Genomic DNA, 21,141 nt, shown 5'->3' on the forward strand with positions numbered 1-21,141 from the left:
AAAGCCAGAAGCTTCCTGGGAATCATGTATAGAAAAAAAAATTCACTTGATTTTACTCTGAGCAGATGAACATGCAGGCACTGGGGGTTGGGATCTATTAATCTGCCGACAGAGCATCATAATAAAAAAAGGTGTTTTAAAATAAAGAATTATATGGAAATAAAAAAATAGACATTACTTCAAGATTCATGCTTTGATGATGGTGGTTCATGTGGCTTCTTATGGTGTGCTGGAAATTGGCGTGACAATCGTAAAATTGCGCACAAATATAATCCCTGAAAAACGATTTTTTCTAGCCTTCTCTGTTATTTTATATGAATGTGCTAGTAATTTACGAAGGGCTCTAAAAGATGTGTGTTCATCTTGGCAGGAGATGCAGGGAACAGTTGACGAGGAGGAGTCCAACCTCCAGTACGTGACCAGCACGGGCAAAGAGCTGCTCCGCAAGGAACCCGATGCCCCGTGGTCACGTGAGCTGCGGGACAAGTTGCACGCTCTTGGCAGCAGCTGGGACCGTGTCTGCGCTACGCTCAAGGAGCGGCTGCAGTTCCTGCGCAAGCACACGGTCCTTCTCAAGCGCCTTCAGGTACTGGGATGCACCAAATTTTCGTTTTTATTCAGAGAAATTGACAGTGAATTCCCACAGTTAGGGTAGGGCACTTCATCATGGGAACAGGTCAAGCGCCAGGCACAACTGGAGGAAAAAAAAACAGAAAGGAAAGGGGCGCCCCCTTCATTTCTGTTTTTCCTCCGTCCAGTTGTGCCTGGCGCTTAAAACCTGTTCCCATGATGAAGTACCAACTAGCTCGCATCGACACATTAATTCAGTAGGGTAGTATTCTTGGGGTGCCATTGCAGTTGTGGCCAAACAGGTCGTAGGTGCTAAAGTACAAGGACGGGTTCCTGGGCGAGTTGGCGTTGCATTGTAGAAAAATTCCATGGTGTCTCTGTTCTCTTTTCTTGTCCTCGTCCACAGCATGCGCTATGAATTTTTCTGCAATAAGGTATGAGTGTTTCCAAATTACAAAGAAGTCGTGACATCACAAAGCAAACACTTTGGTTGTCTGCGAGCACATGTGCAATTTGGCTGGCAAAAACAGTGCCGTATTTCTCTGCATAGTTAGTACCATGCTTTACCTGCCTTATGGCATCGTATATAACAGTACACAGTATATAACGATAATGCTTTTCTCTATTCACAGCAATAATTGTACCTGCCCTCATTGTTTCGTCTTTTGTTGTGTTGTTCAGGTGTGAGAGTTGGCTGCAGTCACTTGTACAAACTGTTGTTATACAGGAACACCTCGTTACAAGAGACACTGTTACAAGAGACACTTGGTTATGAGAGACATTTGAATGAAGTTTTCCAGTGTTTGCCATGTTAGCAAAATTGCATACAAGAGGCCTTGGTTACAAGAGACATGTTTTCTGGGCCTCTCGAGTGTCTCTTGTAACGAGATTTTACTGCTAGCTGATGCTACTCACTACGCCCGCCAGGTTCTACTATCAGCGCTCACAGCAGCAGTTGCAGTGTCATACTCTGCATCTGCATCCCTTTCCTCCCCCCTTAGGAGGAAATCAAGGGCGTCCAGTCTTGGATCAATGACGTGAAATCATTCCTCCAAGATGAAGAAGTGGCACTTGGAGACGTGGAGAAGCTTGAGGCTCAGTTGGAGCAATCAGTGGTCAGTTCCTTTTTTCTTCTCCTTCCTTAATGTTTGAAAGGAGACTTGGGAACCTTTCTTGTCTTGTAATCAGTTTTGTCCGACAAAATGCATGCTTCTCATGCAGCAAGCGACCGGGTGAATGTGTTCACATTGCTTGATGCCGGTGAAGTTGATGCATACGGTGTGTGAATGGCCAGAAATTAGCTGGAATTAGTCAAGCGATGTGCTTAGGAGTATTGAGCGAATTGGCATCCAATTGGCAAATTGAGCAAATTTTGTTTCACCACTGTTGTGAATTGAAGTTTACTTACCACCACTGTTCAGCCGTGATGTGCTCATTTTAAAGGTATTCTACGAACACTTATAACATACTAAGTGTTTGACAAGCTTTGCGTGTTATTACCACTTGAGATTGCCTGGCATCATCAAACATAAATTTGGTTTTGTTTCAGAACGGATTTTTGGTTTCTCGTCGAAAGATATTTTAACATTCACTCAAGCAGACATTTGAAGTCTAAGCACAGCTACAAGCCTAAAGTCTAAGCACAGCTACATAAAATTGCTCTGTTAGGGGGCACAGTTTCGGAAACATTTGAAATTTTTTTGAAACTTCTAATATCCTGGGAAAAAATGTTTTGCCTGTTGTGTACCACCGCTTTCTTTTTCCTGTGATTCCTGTCAGGCCCTTGAAGATGACATTGACACCCTGCAGCCCAATGTGGACAGTCTGAACTTGGCTGCAGAAGGCCTGATCGAAAATGCAGAGCCGGACTTTGGGGACGCTTTGCAGAAGCAAATAGACGACCTCAACAAACAGTGGGAGCAGGTGTGTTGCTCCTATCCTTCCCTCTCTCTTTCTCTGCACTGGTTAGTAGGCGGACTTGTTGCAGTGCCATAAAAAGAAGTGTACCATATTTGCACAATTGTAATGCGCTCACCCTTCTTTGCTAAAATTAGCCTGAAAATTTGTGTGTGCGTTACAATCAACCGCAAGGCTGAAATCTGCTTCAAAGCTGACACAAATTTCTCCGAAAATTCAATTCTATATCTGCGCGATATAATCAGTGTGAAGTAAATTTTTTGAATTTTCCTTCTTAAACTTACCTGTACATTAAAATCAGGGGCACGTTAAGAATCATATGTAAATATGCTATTTGTCATACTTTTTATACTTTTATACTTTTATACTTTTATACTTTTGGGTCTTAATTCTTGAATTACAGATATTTTATTGCTGCCGCCTCCTGTAAAATTTGCTGCCAGGTACCGAAGAGCAGAGCTAGAAGTAATGCTTGTTGTCTAAATTATATTTTGTTGCTTATCAGGGTCCTAGTTTCTTTCCAAGGAAATTACGCATTGTAGCTCTCCATACCTAGAGATTTGTAAAACGTTTCATTTATACAAGCATAGCTATAGTCAGATATTTTGTGCGTCGGGGAGGTTGGCACTGTCAAATAGGGCCTGGTGCACTAAGGTTAATTGGCCCCCAACTCTCTGTCGCTTACAGGTGACCAAAATGACCCGTAAGAAGAATGCCTCACTAAAGCGTGCTGTGGAAACGAGCAGGTGTGCTTCCGAGGGCATCGCCGATTTGTGCGAGTGGCTGCGGGAACTCGACATGGAGGTCCCGAGGGAGAAGCCCATCAACACCGCTTCCGAGCTTCAGGCCAGGATAAGGAAGCTGCAGGTGAGATTATTGAGCGGGAAGGCTGCCCCCCCATCCGTTCTTGCTGGCATTTAAAAGGGAATTTCATTCATCGTAGTTGGAGCTGTACCCGTGAGTAAAATTTTGGGAGGGGGCTATAAGTCATCTTACAACGATGTGGCCATCATATCGAAATGACGGACATCGTTTTGATTGGGTGTGTGGAGGGGCATTGAATTTTGTGCATGATTATCATTGCCAGGCCATGTAGCTTTCTGGTAACACTGTCAACGCTGTCTGGTGTCGTATCTTAATAGCTGAAAATGTGTTGCTCATTTGAGGAACCAGACAAGGAAGGAAAGGAAGGAGTGCTGAAAGCACATTTTCTTGTCAAGCCTATGTTGACATAGTATCAATATTGATATTCATATCGAACTTCTCTGAACTGTGTGCAAGACGGTAGTGTGTGCTATTTTTGTGGCCATTCTTTTGAAACTGGTGTATATACATTATACCTCGCGTGTTGCCCAAACTAGTGCATTTATGTATCTACACGTTTACAAGTTAACACTTTCCCTCCAACCCCCCGTTTTTTGGGAATCCTGCTTCAAGAACTGGGGAGTTCTACCGTCTACACATATCTGAGTTAACCTTCTTGAAGTCTTCATGAGAAGGGAACCCTTGACTCGTATTTGAGTCGACCAGCAGGCGTATGGGCACATGTGGTCTTGGTATTGCTACAAGGCAAATATAAGACTCGTTAAACTTGGTGGCTAGTATACTCCCTTCTTGGACAGTTAATTTTGGCATTTAATTACAGTTAAAGCTCATTAATTTGAGCTCACTTAATTCGAACTTCCGGTTCATTTGATTCGAACTTCCGGTTTATTTGAACTGATGCCGCGGTCCCATCAAAGTTATGTGTATTTAAATAGCTTTCGTTAATTCAAACTCCTTTCAATGTGAAAAAATTTTCTGGCCTCTTCAAGGTCGAATTAATGAAATTCAGCTGTATTTGTTGGATGATGTTAAAGGAGTACTGACATGAAATTTTCGCGTTACGTTTTTTTCGCTGCTATGGGTGCCTATTAGCCCACTAGTCATAGAATGGCACGTTGGATGGTCGATCGCAGCGTAAACAATCATTTGCAGCGTCGTTTATTCGTGTCAGTTTCGGTTTCGACAAAACGAATGCCAAGCGGCCGCCATGACAGGAGGTCGCACCTGACGTCACCATTCTTGTCGCACCGCTGCCAGTCTGGATGCACGTGTGAGCGAGCACACGTGCTCGCCCAGACTGGCCGAGGCCTTCAAGATCCCCGCACGCCCGGGTAGCATGACGTCAGTCCCAAAACCATGACGTGTACACATGGTGTAACAGTGCACGCCAACCTCAGCGTCACGGGAGCCCCAACGTCGGCAGTTTGGGGCAAGTAGCAGGTGATGTCATGCTGGCCCGCTCCGGGCTTTTTCATGCGGGCAGAGATTGAAATGGGTTTAAAACATGTTATACTGAACAGCTACTGTTGAAACTTGCTGAGAGATATCTCCTGATAAAAAAGAAGCATTTTACAGAGTTATCTCAGATTTGAAATTTCATGTCAGCACTCCTTTAAAATAACCCAGACCGCGATGGGAGGATACCTGCAGGTTTCAGTGGCCGTTCTCATTTCTCCAGGCCTGCAAGGACAAGCTGGATTCCAAGGCCTCCGAGTACAACCGACTCAGGGAGGCCGGCTTGAGGCTGGCACAGACGGGCAAGGGGAGAAACGGCGAAGATGCCCGCCGCGATGTGGCCGCCCTGAACAAGCTCTGGGGGGAAGTGCAGGAGAAGATAACCCAGTACCACCAGTCCCTGAAGCAGTCGGGGACAAACTATGCCGAGTTCCGAAGTAAGTCATGCGCTGTTTTTTTTTTTGCTGTTTTTGAATCTACGACCGCATTACAGACAAGGTGCTTCACGAGCACAACAAAAGAACACTGGTAAAAACGTTTTGTTTTCCACATCTCCTGAGGATTGTTGTTGACCACTACTGCTGCACCCCATGACAATTACCAGCGCAGCAACAGATAACAATTTCGCAGTTCTGATGTTGTGGCATCCATGGTGTCTGCGGCACATCATGCAGGCCTGGCCGGTTCAGTATGGTTTTTGGTGTTTGATATTTTTATTCAATGCACTTTTGTTTATAAAGTATCTGGCATTTTACAGGCTCACAGTGAAAATTTACTGAAGACTGGCTTGACTATGTAGAACTAATCATGGAACTGCTTGCAATTAATTAAAGTGGGTTCCACTGTGTTTGGATCGCAAAACTCGGGTACCTTATGGTGTTTTGTTTTTCCCTTGCATTCTTGCAGACGTCATCATGTTAGAGAATGACTGGCTTGATAGGCTGGAGAAGAAACTGAAGAGATCACCAGAGTCAGCTGCTGATGCTGAGGAAATATCTGAAAACTTAGACGTAAGTCGTCTGCCTATGTTTACAATTAGCAACAAAGCGCGAAAAACAGCGCAATACAGCACAACACAGCGCTTGTTTGTCGTCTCCGTCTCGTCCTTGATCTTTTTTGCGCTGTGTTGCTAATTGATTACCAACTAGCTGGAACCCTCACGCTTTTATGTTTACAAGTCCAACTGAATTCTTTGCTTTTTGTAACCAAGTCTCGCTGTGAGAACCTAGCCATACAAAGGAAAATTTAAACCTAGCCATACAAGTAAGCCCGAGAATTTTCACCATGAGAAAGGTCATCATCCTCTGTCATCATTTTATCAACATCTAATCTCTTCTCTTCACTATCTTTTGCTTGAGGCAAGTGTTTACACAAGGTTACTGAATTGTTTAACTGCATTGGTAAGTATTGTAGCAGCATAAACTGTGGGCTTGGCTCCTTACGTGCGTTTGATGTATCTGCATCTTTTGTATGCTGTGGCCATATGCAAAGACCATGCAACGTCAAGAAATGAAAGCCGCAGCTTTGCAGAGCCCAAGTAAAGTAACGATGCAAGTTAAAAAAATTGCCAAAGAAAAACAGTTGTATCATTCATAAATTACAAGGAAGTTTCGGCAATAGAAATATTTGTTTTTTGAGCATTATTGTATGTGATGTGGCACTGGTGCAGCCGTCGGAGCTGACAACAATTAAAAATTGACTCTGACCAGAAAAGCTTACAAAAAGAGTGTTTCAGCTCCCATATGGGAGCCTTGTTCACTATTTTGTTTTCAATTATTTTCATGTGTTTTTCCAACCAGATGGGATTCCGTCATACTCCTGATTTCACCTTTCAGAGCTGCCTACTCCGTTGCTCTCACAAAAATTGTAACAGGCTTAATTAAGATGATAGCCATCTCCTTGGGGGTAGTACTTGGGCTGTACGTTTCCTAATGCACCTGCTGTGGCGGCTCAGTGGCTACGGCGTGTTGCTGCTGAGGGCAAGGATGTGGGTTGGACACCATCGTGGCCGCTTTTCAGATAGAGGTGAAAAGCGAAAATGCCCGAGTGTCAAGACTTCAGTGCACGTTAAAGATCCCGAGGTGGTCAGAATGAATCCGGAGCCCTCCAGTATGGTGTGCCTCTTGCCCAGTTTTAGCTTCGGCACGTTAGACCCCATCAGCTGAACCTTTGCTAGTACGCGCGCATCCATGTTGCTGTTTTGGGAACGGCCCAGGACCTGGAGAACTTCCTGCGGAACCATCCGGCGGATCGCATGGCCAAGGTGGAGCAGCTTTGTGCGGAGCTGACAGAGCGGGAGGTGCTGGTGGGGCTGGTGCAGCACGAGGCGGAGGCGGTCGCCCGGCGCGGGGAGGAGCTGCGGCGGCGGGCCAGTGAGCGGCAGCAGGTGCTGGAGCAGAGCATGGTGCAGTACCAGCAGTGCGAGCGCCAGATCCTTACCGTCCAGAGCTGGATGAGCCACATGGACAGCGCCCTGCAGAACCGCCTCGACCGCGACATCAGCGCCCAGGACGTGCCCCAAGAGCTGGCCGTGAGTTTCCCACAGTGCTCAGACGTACAGCTTCCCACTAATACATACACACACCAGGGAGAAATCTGTCGCTGCAATTGAGTTCCTCTTTTACTTAGCTTGGCTAGCCACATGACTTCTCCTCGATCCTGAAGCCGAAATCAACAAAAAGGGGTAACGTTTTTTTCATCTTGCTCGAAACTTCCAAGTACTTTCTGATAAATAAATCTCTTTGGGCTTCACTTTTCTAATAATTAAAATATTTAAGTAATCATTTACAGTAATAATTTGCAGCCATAGGCAACTTTTCAGCTTGTTCATTTGGACAAGCGTACATGAGGGCCAGTACACGAGAGAACGCTTGCTGTAGCATGTCTCGTCTGGACACTGGCGCCAAATTTTCCTCTATGAATGAACTATGGGCTCAGACAGAGTGGGCACTCAGCGGCAGTCTCTAGGATAGGGAAGGGAAATTGCATTGGTTGAAAAACATGAGCTTCAACACAAGACGTTATTTCCGCCCGTGTCCTGTCTTATTTTCCTCAAGTTGGGCGGGGCACTTCAAAGTCTTGTGATGAAGCACAAACCAGCCTGTACTAACACTTTAAATTATTTACGCACTCACTCGCTTGCTCCGTGACCCTCCGTGACCCTCCGAACATGCCATCTGTGATCTCTGCAACATAACTGCGGGTGCCTTTTACTCTTGCCCATCTATCTATGGATGAATACTCGGGGAATGAACCGGAGAAGTCAAAATGCAGTTGAATTCATTTATATTGAACTTGGATATTTCAAATTATTGCTTGTCTGAGCTTCCTTTCGAAGTTTTTTTGTTTTCTTGGCCACTGTGTTTTATACATAGAATTAACGAATTAGTATGTTAATTGGCATTCCAATCCTCTTGCAAGTTTAACATATCCAGGCTTGAGTGCACATAGCTTTACATGCTGATGTGACCTTTAAATTTGGTTAAATTTAATGTAAATATTATATTATTCAAGACCAAATTAGTGAGTTGACTGTCATAACGGAATTAGCACTTTGTATTGGGTGTTCTAACAAAAAGAGGGACTTGTAATAACTGGACCTCTCGTGTCCTCTCGCAGCAATTCAAGCAGGAATTTCAAGAGAAGGAGGAGCAGCTGAAAACCCTGAGCGACCAGGTGGACGCCTATCACGCGCAGAACAGGGTGGAGGCTGCTCAGCGCCTGGACGAGCAGCTGCAGCTGATGAAGGTGAGAAGCAGAGAAGGGAGGAGGGAGTCCATGACACTGTTCATGCGTCATCCCGGCAAAATGGCAAGCTTCGGAGGGCAAGTGAGAAGTTTATAGCCTGAAGTATTCGGATCTACTGTGGAGTGCCGTACATTGAATGCTGTTCTCGTCACGGATGCACTCGGTGATGATGACAGAAAGGCAATTGAAACTTGGTAATAACCACTTTTTTTTGCATGAATGGAAAATATCATAAAATGAAAGTGAGATACTAGTTAATTACTCTGGTTAGCTACGCTGATAAGAGTAACTAACTAGCTGCCCTTTCTAGACATACAGCACTGGTCTGGCTTTGCAAATATTTCAGAAACAAGTCTTTGCTAAAGTTTATTAATTCGGGAAGGAAAAACTTCACTTTAAAATTGGACTTCTTGTAAAACTGCACAGTACTTGCATCTTCTTATGCAGGGTGTTACGACGATAATTGGAACACTTTAAAATGTTTTCCGGAGCGAACCGCTGCTTGGTTCGCACTCAAATTTCACACGAAGGTCGCTTATTGTGTTCTATTTCGTTTGACATCGGGAACAATGATGGTACTTCCCCGTTTATTCTGAAAATAAATAAAAACGATTTTTGCCTAAGGGAAAATGGACTGACTGTCCGTGGCTGCACCACTGTGCCGTGTAGGGCAAGCCGTTATCACCCCCTTAGCAGCAAAAAATGATGCTGGTTCGCTGGCCGCGCTTTCTTTTTTTTTTCTTTCGTTTGTTGCATTTTGCGGCGCTCGTGATTTGTGGGCTTCCTTCTGGAGGGTAGCTATGGTGGCTAGAGGTAGTTTTGCTAAATAAAGGCTTATTTAGTGGCTCTATCTTGCGCAGAGCGACAGAATTTGCCTTTCGCCATGAAGCTGGCAATCGTGAATCGATTTGAACTTGGTGAGAAGTTAAGACGTCCCCGCGATGCACGAGATTCCCGAGAACACCTTCTCGAAGTAGGTTCTGGGCAGATGTCACTAAAGAAACCACCAGAAATAGCTTCAAACCTGCGGCTTGTGTATGCCGGTGATGTCTTTCAAAGTCCTGAGGAGTGCAACAGAGCCAGTGCCGGTGTTGCCGAAATGGGGAGCGAGCTTTCCGGACGCCATTGCCGGATCATTGGTCAGCGAGTTTGAGAGTGTGGATGATGGTGTCACGACCACGGGAGAGTCTGGAAGTCTACATTGCCGACATGTACCAAGTGCAAGTGAAAGCGGGCGCAACAAGGAAAGCAATGACGATCGTTTGCCCACAACCTCTGAAGTGGTTGGTGCACTCACACTAGTCCGGCATGCTTCTTTGCAAAAGTGAAAGGTTGTGGCCTCAGATGCTCAGACTTTTTAGACAATGTGAAGAAGTGCGTACTGTCTCGGGCAGCGAAGTTGTTCAAGCAGAAGATGCAGGTCTGTTTCGTGTGAAAGTAAGGCAGTTTCATCAATAAAGTGTTTTTATAAATAAATGCTTTGTGCTTTTATAAACGTCTAATTCCTTAGCTTGCTTGTATCGAATTAGCTGCTATATTGAACTGAAAGGTGTTTTTTTGCGAGTTCGATATAATCGGGTTTGACTGTACCTGCATCGCGCGCGCATATTATTTTCAGATGAAATTCGAAGATATATCGGGGAAGCTGAAGAAGTTTCAGTGTGCCAATGACTTGGAGCCGAAATTGGGAAGGATCAGCAAGCTGCTCACCGAAGTGGAGCAGGGAATGAAGCAGCTGGACCTGAACTCCGAAAGCCCGGACAAGATTCAGGACCAGCTTGTGCAGTGCATGGTATGTGCTCCCTAAGCGTTTATTTGGCATTCACAAAATACGTCAGAAGAAGGGCCGAAAAAGCCCAAGCCAAACAAGAAAGCAAGGAATACGCAGAAACTACCTTGAAGAAGTGGTAGAAATGAGTAGTTGTAGCACTTTTAATATGAAACAGGAATACCCGTGGTCCAAGTAGTGGGAACGGGTGATTAAGAACGGGGGTGAGGATTAATACGGTCAACAGAATATGAGCAGCTACAGAAGGAGTTCCCTGTGGGCACTGCTAATTGGCCCTTTTTCACTCGTGGTTCAGTCTTTGATCATGGTTCCGTTTTGGAAGTCGTAGCTAGCAACACAGAAAGTAAAAACAAAAGTTGCATCAGGATTGTAGCCTAAGAAATGGGGAAGCTCTTTGTGTGCAAGAAAAGGTTGTATGCAAGCAAGCTGTCTTGTTTGTAAACATTGTCTGACGACCTCCTTCTCCTTGTGCTCTGCGCAGCACTTCTACAAGACGCTGAGCGAGGTGAAAGGGGAGGTGGAGCAGGTGATTCGGCAGGGCCGGCAGCTGGCTGAGAGTGGGGACGCGGACAGGCCGCGCGACCTCAACCAGAAGCTGGACACCATCAAGAGCCACTACAACCAGCTGGGGGCAAAGGTGCGGCCGGGCAATTGTCTCGCTCGAGATAGTGCCTCTCTCTTCTTTGGCCCCTTTTAATCCCTTTTAATGTTGCCCATAAAAGGTTGTTTAGTGGTATACCCATCAGAACATAATAGCCTATGACCCACATCCATGGACGTATGTGTCTGTGGTGTTTCTGCCGTAGTCCCTTGCTTAGGGTGGATGGTACACTAAAAGGTTCAGATGTCGTGCCTAGGAAAAAGGCAGGAATGTTGCGCATGAGCGCATTGTTGACCTCTGCTGGCTGACGTCTAATTATCGTAGACACAAAAAAGAGGGCTTGTAAAAATGCTCTAATTTGTAATCGACCTCATTAAATGTGCACATCGAGTGACTGAAGTGCACTAGCGGCTTCTTCTGTCCAGTGTGCTAGCTCGAAAGTTCCAACTTTTGCGAATGCGTGTTATGAAGCTAATTGGGAGAGACGGTGATGAGACGGCATCTCGTGCCCCTCTTGACTGACCAGGTGACGGAGAGCAAGAGCGTCTTGGAGCAGGCCCTGCGGCTGGCCCGCTGCCTCCAGAAGGAGATGATTGCCCTGCACAACTGGATGGCTGCCACCATGGAGGAGATCGAGAAGCCCCGAGGCCCTGATGATGAGCTCAAGTTTGCAGAGGTGGGGTCATAGGGAAGATGGGCTTGCCCCCTGCCAGTGCCTGTTGTTTCAGCAGCATGGAATTAGATTTTCCCAATTCAGGCATCGGGAGTCAATTCGAGTTGTCACCGTTGGGGCAGCAAGCTGTGTCAGTTGTTAGCCGTCAGGGATGCATTGTATTCTTACTTCAGTTTTAAAGAAACCCCAAGTGAGTCAACAAACTTGAAATGTGGTCTAGTCTGTCTGCTGGCATATTCCGCAAAACAGCACTCTTGTTTAACCCTCTCTTGTCCTGTGGACGACTCTGCAAAGTGCCCCTTTTGGTCCTGGTGGTCCCATGCAGAGCAAGCTGCATGAGTTGGATCAGAAGAAGCCATCGCTGATTGCCATTGTGGAGCTGAGTGAGGGACTGAGTGCGCTTGCGCCCGGACACAAGCTTCCCTCGCTGGCCAACACAGTGCGCACGCTCAAACAACAGTGGGCAGCCATCGACGACAGCCTGCGCAACAAGGTGCCCCTGGTGAGGGTCGCTTCTCCCTGCCCTGCCCTGCTCTGCTCTGCTCTGCACACATCCTCTTTTATTTCAGCCTCATGACTGACCCCTGCGTGATTGACAGCAGGAAACCTTGGCTGCACTGCCTGTTGAGCGCATTTGGCAGAGTTAGCTATCAGCCCCAGAAGTTGATGCTTAGCCCATCTGATGTTCATGAAAAATTCACTTGACACTGTTGCAGAGAGCCATAAAGGGGGATTAGCTAAATATTTTTAGAAAGGCTATTAAACATGTAAATTCAGAAATTTATATTGTAATAACTAATAAAAATTTCAATCAATGAACCATTAAGTAAACCCGAAAAGAACCAAACCGGACTGAACCGGGTCCAACTTCTCCTGAAGCTGAAAATCACAGCATGTTCATCTGGTTCTCCCTAAATTTCTTTCTGTTCCAGAATTGTGATCTCTTTAGGGCTTCTGTCCTCTGTGCCTAGTACTACAACCGAAAGCACACACGCTCATACGCGCAAAGTTTTGATCCACTCCGTCAGGTGCTTATGGCTGCTGCATTTCCTTTAAAGGGACCCTGCAACACTCTTTGAGCAGTACAAGTAAACCTGTGCGACGTTTAGATTACACTGCCAGGAATACCTGAGCCAAATATGACACGTGCACGTGAAGCGGTGGCGCGCAAATCGATGTGAAAGACGCGGAAAAACAAACCGCTCTCTCTTCAGTTGTCCTCATTATGCATGGCCTAAGGGACGTCACATAGGCCATGGCTGCCCAATCGGCTGTCACTGGTCAACTTCGCGGCTAGATTCTCCCATTTCCGTCGTCGTCATCGCCGTGTACGAACCTCTTCTATGCCTGAACCTGTAGGCACAGTTTTGCCGTTTATTTTGTGTTTTGAGTGCGCGCGGAGTTTGAGTGATGAGCTCAATACTTCCCTTTCAACGGGACCACTCGACTACAAACGTTTATTGCTTCAAAAACGCCCTACCAGCCCGAGCGCGCACTTGCGAGCAGGCACCCATGCCTACTTTTTTGTGGCACCAGACCAGAAATAGGCCCCTCCGCGTTGCGGAGAAAAGGAGAACACTACCCGGCATGTGATATATCGAAGGCCGCCGAAGAGAATGCTGCGAGCCACCCCACTCTCCGGGAGAGAGTGCGCAGCTTTCGTCGCCTTGTCCGCGCTCGAGTTGAGAGGGAACGATTATACGCGATTTCTCATCACGCGTAGTTTCGTTAATTGTGAACGGATTTTCACAATTTTTGCGGGAGGAGATTTCTGGTACAATAGACTTTATCCCAAAATACAGTACTAGTAGTCGATGGCAAGTGTTGCAGGGTCCCTTTAAACTTGTGGTATGCTGGGTCATCTTTTCCTTTACCGTTACGAGCACAATGCCTTACTGCAGTTTTAAGTGGCGGACACTGTCCCCTTGTCATGTGCAGGGTCCCAAGGACGTGGAGAAGATGTTCTCTCGGTTCTGCAACCACCTGACTGCCATCAAGACCTGGCTGGAAGGAGCTGAGCTTTACTTTGTTGCTAAGAACGAGTACAAGGAGTCGGCTGCTGGTCAGAGAAAGCTCAAGGTCTGGGGCAGCTTCTTTGGGCTGTTTTGCTCTCGAGTGCTGTATGCATGCCTGTTTATTTTATTTTATGTGTGCTACATGTGAGACAATTGGAGAATAAAGTTGAAGTAAACAGTGGTGCAATCAAGTAATAGCAAAGAATGCAAGTGTCAACTAAGTGTCCTGAAAAGTGTGTTTTAACTGGCTGCAAGAGTCTAAATAGTGCTGTATGGCTATGAGTGAAAAATGTACAGCCCTTTCATTGCTTTGCACTTAAGCCAAAATCGGGCTGGTTGAGGCCATAAAATCGGCACCTCTGGAGGATCAAGAAGGAGCTTTTTAATAAAGTCAGGTTTAATCAAGAGCACACACAGATGCATCAGCTCCATACCAGGAAATTTCCCATGTGGGTACCTCGCATATGCTACTTTTCTCTGCCATAGGAAAAACAGGCTTCATCAACAAGTACCTTGAAGAGCTCTTAAAAAGCTCCAACCAATGAGCTTTTCTCTATTGACTTTTGTCACTGGAAGTTATGGCATCTTCAGAATCAGAACTGCTCAGCAGTTAGTATGGGTGTAGCTACACCCCCAGTATCGAAATTTTGGCAAATGTGCATACGTTGCTTCTTTTTACTGGACCAGTAGGATTAATACTGTGAAGGCAACGGCATATTCTTATGGCAGTGGTCTTTTTTTGGTCGTTGCAGGACGACACTGTATTGGTCTTGCATTTGAAGTTTGTGGCGTGTGCGCATTTCCCTCTGACATTTCTTTGGCTTTGCCGTGTGTCTCCGCCTTTCCTTTGTGCAGAACCTGCAGCTGGAGATGGCCGAGCAGAACACCCGAGTGCAGGTGCTGAAGGACGAGGCCCTCGAGCTCCTGCGCCAGGGGCCGAGGTACAGCAAGACTGTCGAGTCTGACCTCAGCGCCCTCAGTGAGCGGTGGAACGCTGTCGTGGAAAAGCTCAAGGTGACTGCTTCCCTCCCCCAGTGGCCAGGATTTCTATCGCAAAGTGTAACCGTACGCCCAGATCCCAGCAGAAATTTGTGCTGATGTAGGGTCCCGCTTTATGGAAAAGAAGTGGTGAGGAGTCATTGTGACCCTCTGTGGGAGGCAGCAACATTTGAGGAGATATTGGAGTAGAATAGTGTGTGTTGTTGATCCTGCCATGATCCCTTTGAAATTCTAACGCATGACACTGCTTGAAAGTTCAGGTCGTGTTTTTCTGCTGTTATGTCGGCACACAAGCACACTAACCTGTTCCTCTTTTCCAGACCACGCCAGTCACCGCAGAGCCGGTGTGCATCGAAGTTCAGCGCAGTGTTTTGAACGAGCTGAGGGCGTCGCCCATCAACCTATCGTCGACATCGTCAGAGGCAGACCTGTCAGCATTCGACCAACTGGAGGCCAAGATTCGACAGGTGAACAAGAGAGTGGAGGCACTGGAGACGCACCTGGACAAGGGCATAGACCTCGTCACCAACGACGTCCTGGAGGAAAGCGAGCAGATAACGAAGGTGAGGGGGCTCACAGGCTGTTAGTTGAGATAAACTTCTGCATGTGATAGAAAGGGCTACCGGAGGCGGGGAGGGGGGGGTGATGGCGAGAACTTCACTGCGGGGGCTCAGTAAGATCACAGGTTCGACTGACGGTCATGGCAGCTGTTTTTTCGGTGGTGGCGATGAATGCAAACACCGTGCATTGACATTTCAGTGCTTGTTAAACATCCCCATGAGTTTAAATTTATCCACTGCCTACGACTACAATGTGCCTCACAGCCCAGGTTTAGCTTTACTTGTCCATCCACAGTTCAAAAACGCAAAAGGAATTGGATTGGTTGTGTTATCATACATCTGAAAAAAGAAGAGAAAACAATAGAAATGCGTGAATGCTTGAAGCTTCTGAACATCAACATAAATAATACTACAGTTTAACCTCGATATAGAAGACATGGATTTAAGAGACAAATGGGTATAAGAGATGCTTTTCACCCACATGGTTGGCTGCCTTATCTTTCCCATTACTTTGACCTCTTTTATAACAGACATCGATGTAGAAGATAGTTGGTTATAAAGGGCAACTTCTCCTTTAATTTTGGTTAACAACCTCACTTAAGACAATTTACCTTTGGATGCAGTGCCACCAGTCATTAACTGCAGCTATTAATTAGAACTTCAGCAAGCACGCATTGGTTCAATCAGCTATGAAACGATGACGAAAAGTCATGCCAATGGAAATGCAAATTACAGAAATGGGTAAAGCTTACTGCCATGCATTGGAGTGCAACTGCGCATGCAGGCTCTCCCACTCGCATTGCTCCCAATCAAGAAGCATCGCAGATGTTGAGTCCAGCAAGCGTGATGAATAGCTAGAGCTTGCAGCGCAAGGAGCTGTACATTCTGGCTACTCATTAGGCTTGTGAACTCGACATCTACGATTCGTCTTCCGCAAACAGTGAAAGGAGAGAAAGCTTGTAGAATCTGTTGTAAAAAACAGTGTAAATAGTCATGGAGCAAACAAAGAATAAGAACGATTTCCTAAATTGTGGCAGCAAAACATTAGTTAGAATGAACCTTTTGCAACATGCTGTAGCATTCTTTAGAGCTTATTTTAGTTGTACGATGCCCTCATTGAACTAGGGATTGATCAGTTAGTGAAAATATGGTCCCCTGCTTATAAGAGAAATCTCGTATAAGAGACAGAAACTGTTCCCAGAATGTGCCTCTTATAAAGGGGTTCAACTGTATATTTGATTTGAGATAAAATCAAGTAGCAGTATTTGGAAGCTTCGAATATATTTAATGCATTTAAAAATTTGAGAAATTCAAAAGTAGGCACTTAGTACTGCATTACTGAGTTAAACCTTGTTTTAGTGAAATTGATAGAAGGTGTTACCTCATATTGAGTGCTAGCAAGGCTCCACTAAAAGAAGGCATTAACTTTTGTCACACTTCAAGCTCTTAGGGCATCTACTCCAAATGTGCCTGCTGTCTTCAGTAGCGGCAATAAGCGTCCCGCAACGCACGGTAAGTGCAGTAGTCGGCGGCTTTAGCTGCTGCTAACGTAGCTGGAGGATGAAAGGCAGGGGTATCTGCACACTGTTACATTGGCAAAGCCTTTCCAGAACCGAGCTGTTATGTAGTGGTACGAGTGGCGAGTGGGAGAGTTGCATCAATTTCGATGACGCAAGAGCCAAGAACAAAACTTCACTTGTTTAATGCATGCCGAGAAGAGAACAGTGATGATACAGGAGGCACACCCTGGCATGCTTACTGCCTGACAGTGGGCAGGGCAACACTCTCAACAAGAGCCAGGGGCGAACTAATTTGGCTCGCTCAAGGGCGAGAATTTATAACCAGAAGTCCCATTGGACCACAGCCTTCCAGTGTGTTGTGCATGTCACCAAGAAAGTGCAAATGTGCGAAACCCTCTCCATAGGTCATGTGGTGTGTTTGCAGAAGCCGGTGTATGCTGTGCTGGAGAGAGGGAGGGAGAGGGGTTCACTGTTGTTTGCAACACCCTCCACAGGTCTTGTGATAGCCGGTGCTCATCCTAGTGGGAGAGGGGGGGGAAACGAGGATTCCAACGGACGGCCAACGTTTGTGGCGATGGGCCCGAACACGCCGCCACTAGAACCAGTTTGTTCCACAATTTAGCTTCGGCAAGAGCCATGACTCATACGTTTTGGGCTGCTGCACGGCCGCCAGGCTTCGATGTGTTGCCGTACCGTATTTGCTTCTGTGATGAACCCACTCACGTAATGAGCCCACCCCCACCTTTATTCTTGAGAATTTACTTTTTGTGTTACCTTGCACAAACAATGCGGCGTGAATAGAAAAGGTACTGTTCCATATTTTTATCTTGGCGTGATTGCTGCAGCCGTCGATGATCGCAGGAGCTGATTATCACGCCACAGTACCGGCAGAAACATTAAAAACGCATTCTAACAAAAAAGAAGTCTGAACACGAGCCAGTGACGTGAGAACGAATGCATTGGCTCACAACTTAAAAATTGTGCGCTTGTAGAACGCTATCTGCCAAACACGAACCTTCCGGCATGTAGCGCCATTGAAGTGCAGTAGTGTGTGAAGGAAGCAACCAATGAACTCCGCATTTCTTCCCTGCTTTGTGCTGTAGCAGAATGGCGAGTTGGGCTAGTTGGTGAAATTGCATTATGAAACCTTCGGAAAGCGCAACACTGAAAAAATGCGAGACGAAGAAGGGGAACACAGGTGCCATTTCTCTACACATTTTTGTTCAGCTGTGCTCCGACCTTTCTTTGTGCTCCTGGTGCGCGGCTTACGATGGGCGGGTATGTGAGCTGTACAGCCGGTTTTAAACTGAAGGTGGCAGAGCATGCGTTGAAGCATGAGAAGCCCGGGGCTGGGTGGCACTTTAGTGTTGACCCAGTGCGTGGGCAGCGACCAGAGACTCTTCTTCTACCGTCGCTGCTCGTCATGGATCTTGAGGAGAGTGTCTGGCTGGCACTGGATGCAGGAGATGCACACTGACATTGCCGTTATCCCAGGTGGCCTGTCCTCTGTGCTGCAGCCGCCCGACGTCTCGATCAACAAGCCTTTTAAGGACAACGTGCGGTGTGGCAGCTGTATGTGGAGTGGCTGGCCGTGGGGAATCATGACCTGACCCCAGCTGGGAAAATAAGGAGGCTGTCTGTTAACATGCTGTGCTGATGGATACGGGAGGCATGAAGTGCGATTTTCTCCGAGCTTCAAAAAAATGGGAATACCAACAGCCTTGATGGCATAGAAAATTGTGCGTTGTGGGTTGACGACCAGGAAGCCGCAAGCCACTTCACTGAGGAAGACAGCTCCAACGGACGAACCGACGCGCCAGTGGGAGTGGGGGCACGAGCATGTTGTGAATAAGAAAGCAATTGGGTTACGTAATTTTGTATGTGTTTTTACTGAGAAGGTAACATTTTGATGGTGCTTCTGCTACAATCTTTGTTGTATGAAATTTCAACTTCCAAAAATCTTTTGCAACATTTTCCCGCATAATGTCTCCTCCCCCCAAATTCAAATTCACACCAAATTTTCTGAAAGAAAAAAAAAAAAAGTGGGTTCATTACACAAGTAAATTCAGTATGTCGAGGCTTGGAATGCGCTGGCTTCACTGCAACACAGAAAGCTTCACCACAGTGCACCCAACTTTAATCACGTGCGCACAAGGTGAGCCACGCTAAATTGTAACAACACGCACTGACAATGTTGTCTCGCCCAAGCAGACTGTGGTCAACACCTTCTAAGTGAAGAAGCTTATGCTCTGCTTTGCAGATCACTTTTTGTCTTTCAATAATGAACACCTTTGATAACATGCAAACTATTCTTCTTTGGTGGTATGATTGTTTTGTTTACTTCCATGTTGCCCCTCTTTTTAATTGCCCATTTTCTGCACTGTGATGTACACCCACGATTATGTCACACAAATGGCATACTGAAAGCTGCTGCAGTCAGCTTGTTTATGCCTCCACTTGGAATCATTGGGCGGTGAACTTGCAGGGTGTGGTGTTAATGGTCCTGTGGTTGGCTGCCCTTGCAGAAACTGTCGTCGGAGATCGAGCACCTCGGCCTGGCCGTCGACCAGGTATCAACAGATGTGGACAGGGCGGCGCCTCGCTTAGGTCCCGTGCCCGTTGCGCTGGAGCGGCTCCGCTCGGAGGCGGAGGCCCTGGAGTCTCGCTGGAACGCAGCGCGGCGTGCTGCTGAGCAGCGGCGCTCGCACTACCAGGACCTGGTGGTGCGCTGGAAGCTGCTGCAGCAGCAGACGGATGCCACGGTCGTGCAGATGGTGCTGCTGCTGAGGAACCTGGAGCACGCCCGCACTGTCCAGAGCCGACAGAAGGTGGGCTGCGCTTGCCTTTGGGGCTGCTTGGTGTACAGCCGACGCTCATTAGTTCATCGCTGGTGGGACTGCTGGAAATTGAATGAACTGGACTGAGATGCACAACTTTGTGCTGTAACGGGACACAGTTTACTTATAATGTCTGCAACATTTGTATCTGAGAGTGCATTTATGTGGCTTGATTGATATGCGACATTCCATTTTTGAACAAAGATTTCTTCTAGAAAAATTTCCCACGTGACAAAAAAAATGTTTATTGCAGAGCAGGGAAAGCATTAGGAACTGCAAATTCGACTGCTGTCTGTTGACAAAATCTAAAGATGCTCCAGGTGCACTGCGATGTGCTGTATGATAACTGAATCACCTAAAACGCTTGAAATAATCATTTTTACTCAGCTATTGCACATTTATTTTATCACTGGCAGACATTGCACCACTTTACATTTACCGACGGAGGATTGGGGGTGAAGGGTAGTTGTGAGCGTTGGATTCTAATGTTTGCAACTGGCATGTCTTGAACAGCTATGCCTGTGAGTGCTTACTCATGAGTACTGGTGAATGCAGAGGCACTTGCGAGTATGTGCGTGCTCGCAACACACACAGCAGCAAATGCACGCACACTCTTGAGTATGCTCACCAGCTGTGACGCTAGTGACCCTGTGAGTGTGGCCCCTTCTTTTTCCCCCAGGCGGCCCTGGAGCAGGCGGCCCGTGTGGGCCAGGAGGTGTCGTCCCTGCAGCAGCAGGCGCGCTCCCTGGAGCAGGAGCGCGGGGTGCCCTCGGGGGCCACGCAGGCGCTGCTGCAGCGGCTGCTGCAGCTCTGGGGCCAGGCCCAGGGCCAGATTGCCGCGCTGCGGTCGCCCCCCGAGCCCTCGTCGTGCGTGGCCGACAGCACCCAGACCGAGCAGCCCCTGGCGGTCATCGTGGACTCGGCCGCGGTCACCTGCATCCCGGACTACCTGGCCAAGGTGGCCAAGGTGCGCGAGGCCCTGCTGGCCGTCCAGAGGCAGGCACACGCCCCGGAGCTCTGCGGGAAGGACTTCGAGGACTTCCAGAAGCAGGAGGGCATCCTCAAGGTGAGGGCCAGGGCAGGGCACACCTGCCTCCTCCTTTGTGGTCAGCTTCTAGAGGAGGGGGCAGTGAACCAGGCAACAGGACAGACAGGGTAGCTGGTAAGACAGTCTAACTGGTGCATTATGTGGCAGGGCAGGAAGATGCATAGAAGCTCTGTGTTGACTGCAAGCAGACAGTCAGTACCCTCAGCTGTTGCGTCTTGCTTGTTTTGTGGACTTCGGGCACAGTTTCACTCCCGTTTATAGTGGCACTGACTGCGGAAGCAATACAGTAAAACCTCGTTAGAAGAGACGCTCAAGGGACCCAGGAAACGTGTCTCTTGTAACCAAGGTCTCTTGTGTGCAATGTTGCTAACAAGGCAAACATAGGAAAGCCAACCAAACCGCTTTCATTCAAATGTCTCTTATAACCAAGTGTCTCTTGTAACAGTGTCTCTTGTAACGAGGTTTTACTGTATATGCTTCACACCCACTGTGAGCGGGAATGAACCATATACCGCACCAACCCTGATTGCTTCTCCAGTGTTGTACCGGCATTGTTTGGTGGCGATGGAAGGTTCTGCAAACCAG

General features: G+C 47.1%; 1 protein-coding gene across 8 annotated transcripts in view; it reads left to right on the forward strand.

Moving 5' to 3' along the window:
- Window positions 1-21,141, forward strand: part of Dys (Dystrophin) — a 478,030-nt gene that overhangs the window by 154,733 nt on the left and 302,156 nt on the right. For all 8 annotated transcript variants that reach the window (XM_077685804.1, XM_077685803.1, XM_077685805.1 and 5 more), the window contains 17 exons: window positions 371-586; window positions 1,572-1,685; window positions 2,350-2,493; window positions 3,175-3,354; window positions 4,991-5,204; window positions 5,674-5,777; window positions 6,983-7,297; window positions 8,386-8,514; window positions 10,133-10,306; window positions 10,785-10,940; window positions 11,431-11,580; window positions 11,903-12,079; window positions 13,516-13,656; window positions 14,448-14,606; window positions 14,912-15,154; window positions 19,197-19,499; window positions 20,188-20,574. In XM_077685804.1, the coding sequence (XP_077541930.1) occupies window positions 371-586; window positions 1,572-1,685; window positions 2,350-2,493; window positions 3,175-3,354; window positions 4,991-5,204; window positions 5,674-5,777; window positions 6,983-7,297; window positions 8,386-8,514; window positions 10,133-10,306; window positions 10,785-10,940; window positions 11,431-11,580; window positions 11,903-12,079; window positions 13,516-13,656; window positions 14,448-14,606; window positions 14,912-15,154; window positions 19,197-19,499; window positions 20,188-20,574 (3,306 nt within the window). The remainder of the gene's footprint in view (window positions 1-370; window positions 587-1,571; window positions 1,686-2,349; window positions 2,494-3,174; window positions 3,355-4,990; window positions 5,205-5,673; window positions 5,778-6,982; window positions 7,298-8,385; window positions 8,515-10,132; window positions 10,307-10,784; window positions 10,941-11,430; window positions 11,581-11,902; window positions 12,080-13,515; window positions 13,657-14,447; window positions 14,607-14,911; window positions 15,155-19,196; window positions 19,500-20,187; window positions 20,575-21,141) is intronic.

This window comes from Haemaphysalis longicornis, unplaced genomic scaffold, assembly GCF_048455015.1.
Source record: "Haemaphysalis longicornis isolate Haplotype H1 unplaced genomic scaffold, Haemaphysalis longicornis Haplotype H1 scaffold_9, whole genome shotgun sequence".
In the NCBI taxonomy this organism is placed as follows: domain Eukaryota; kingdom Metazoa; phylum Arthropoda; class Arachnida; order Ixodida; family Ixodidae; genus Haemaphysalis; species Haemaphysalis longicornis.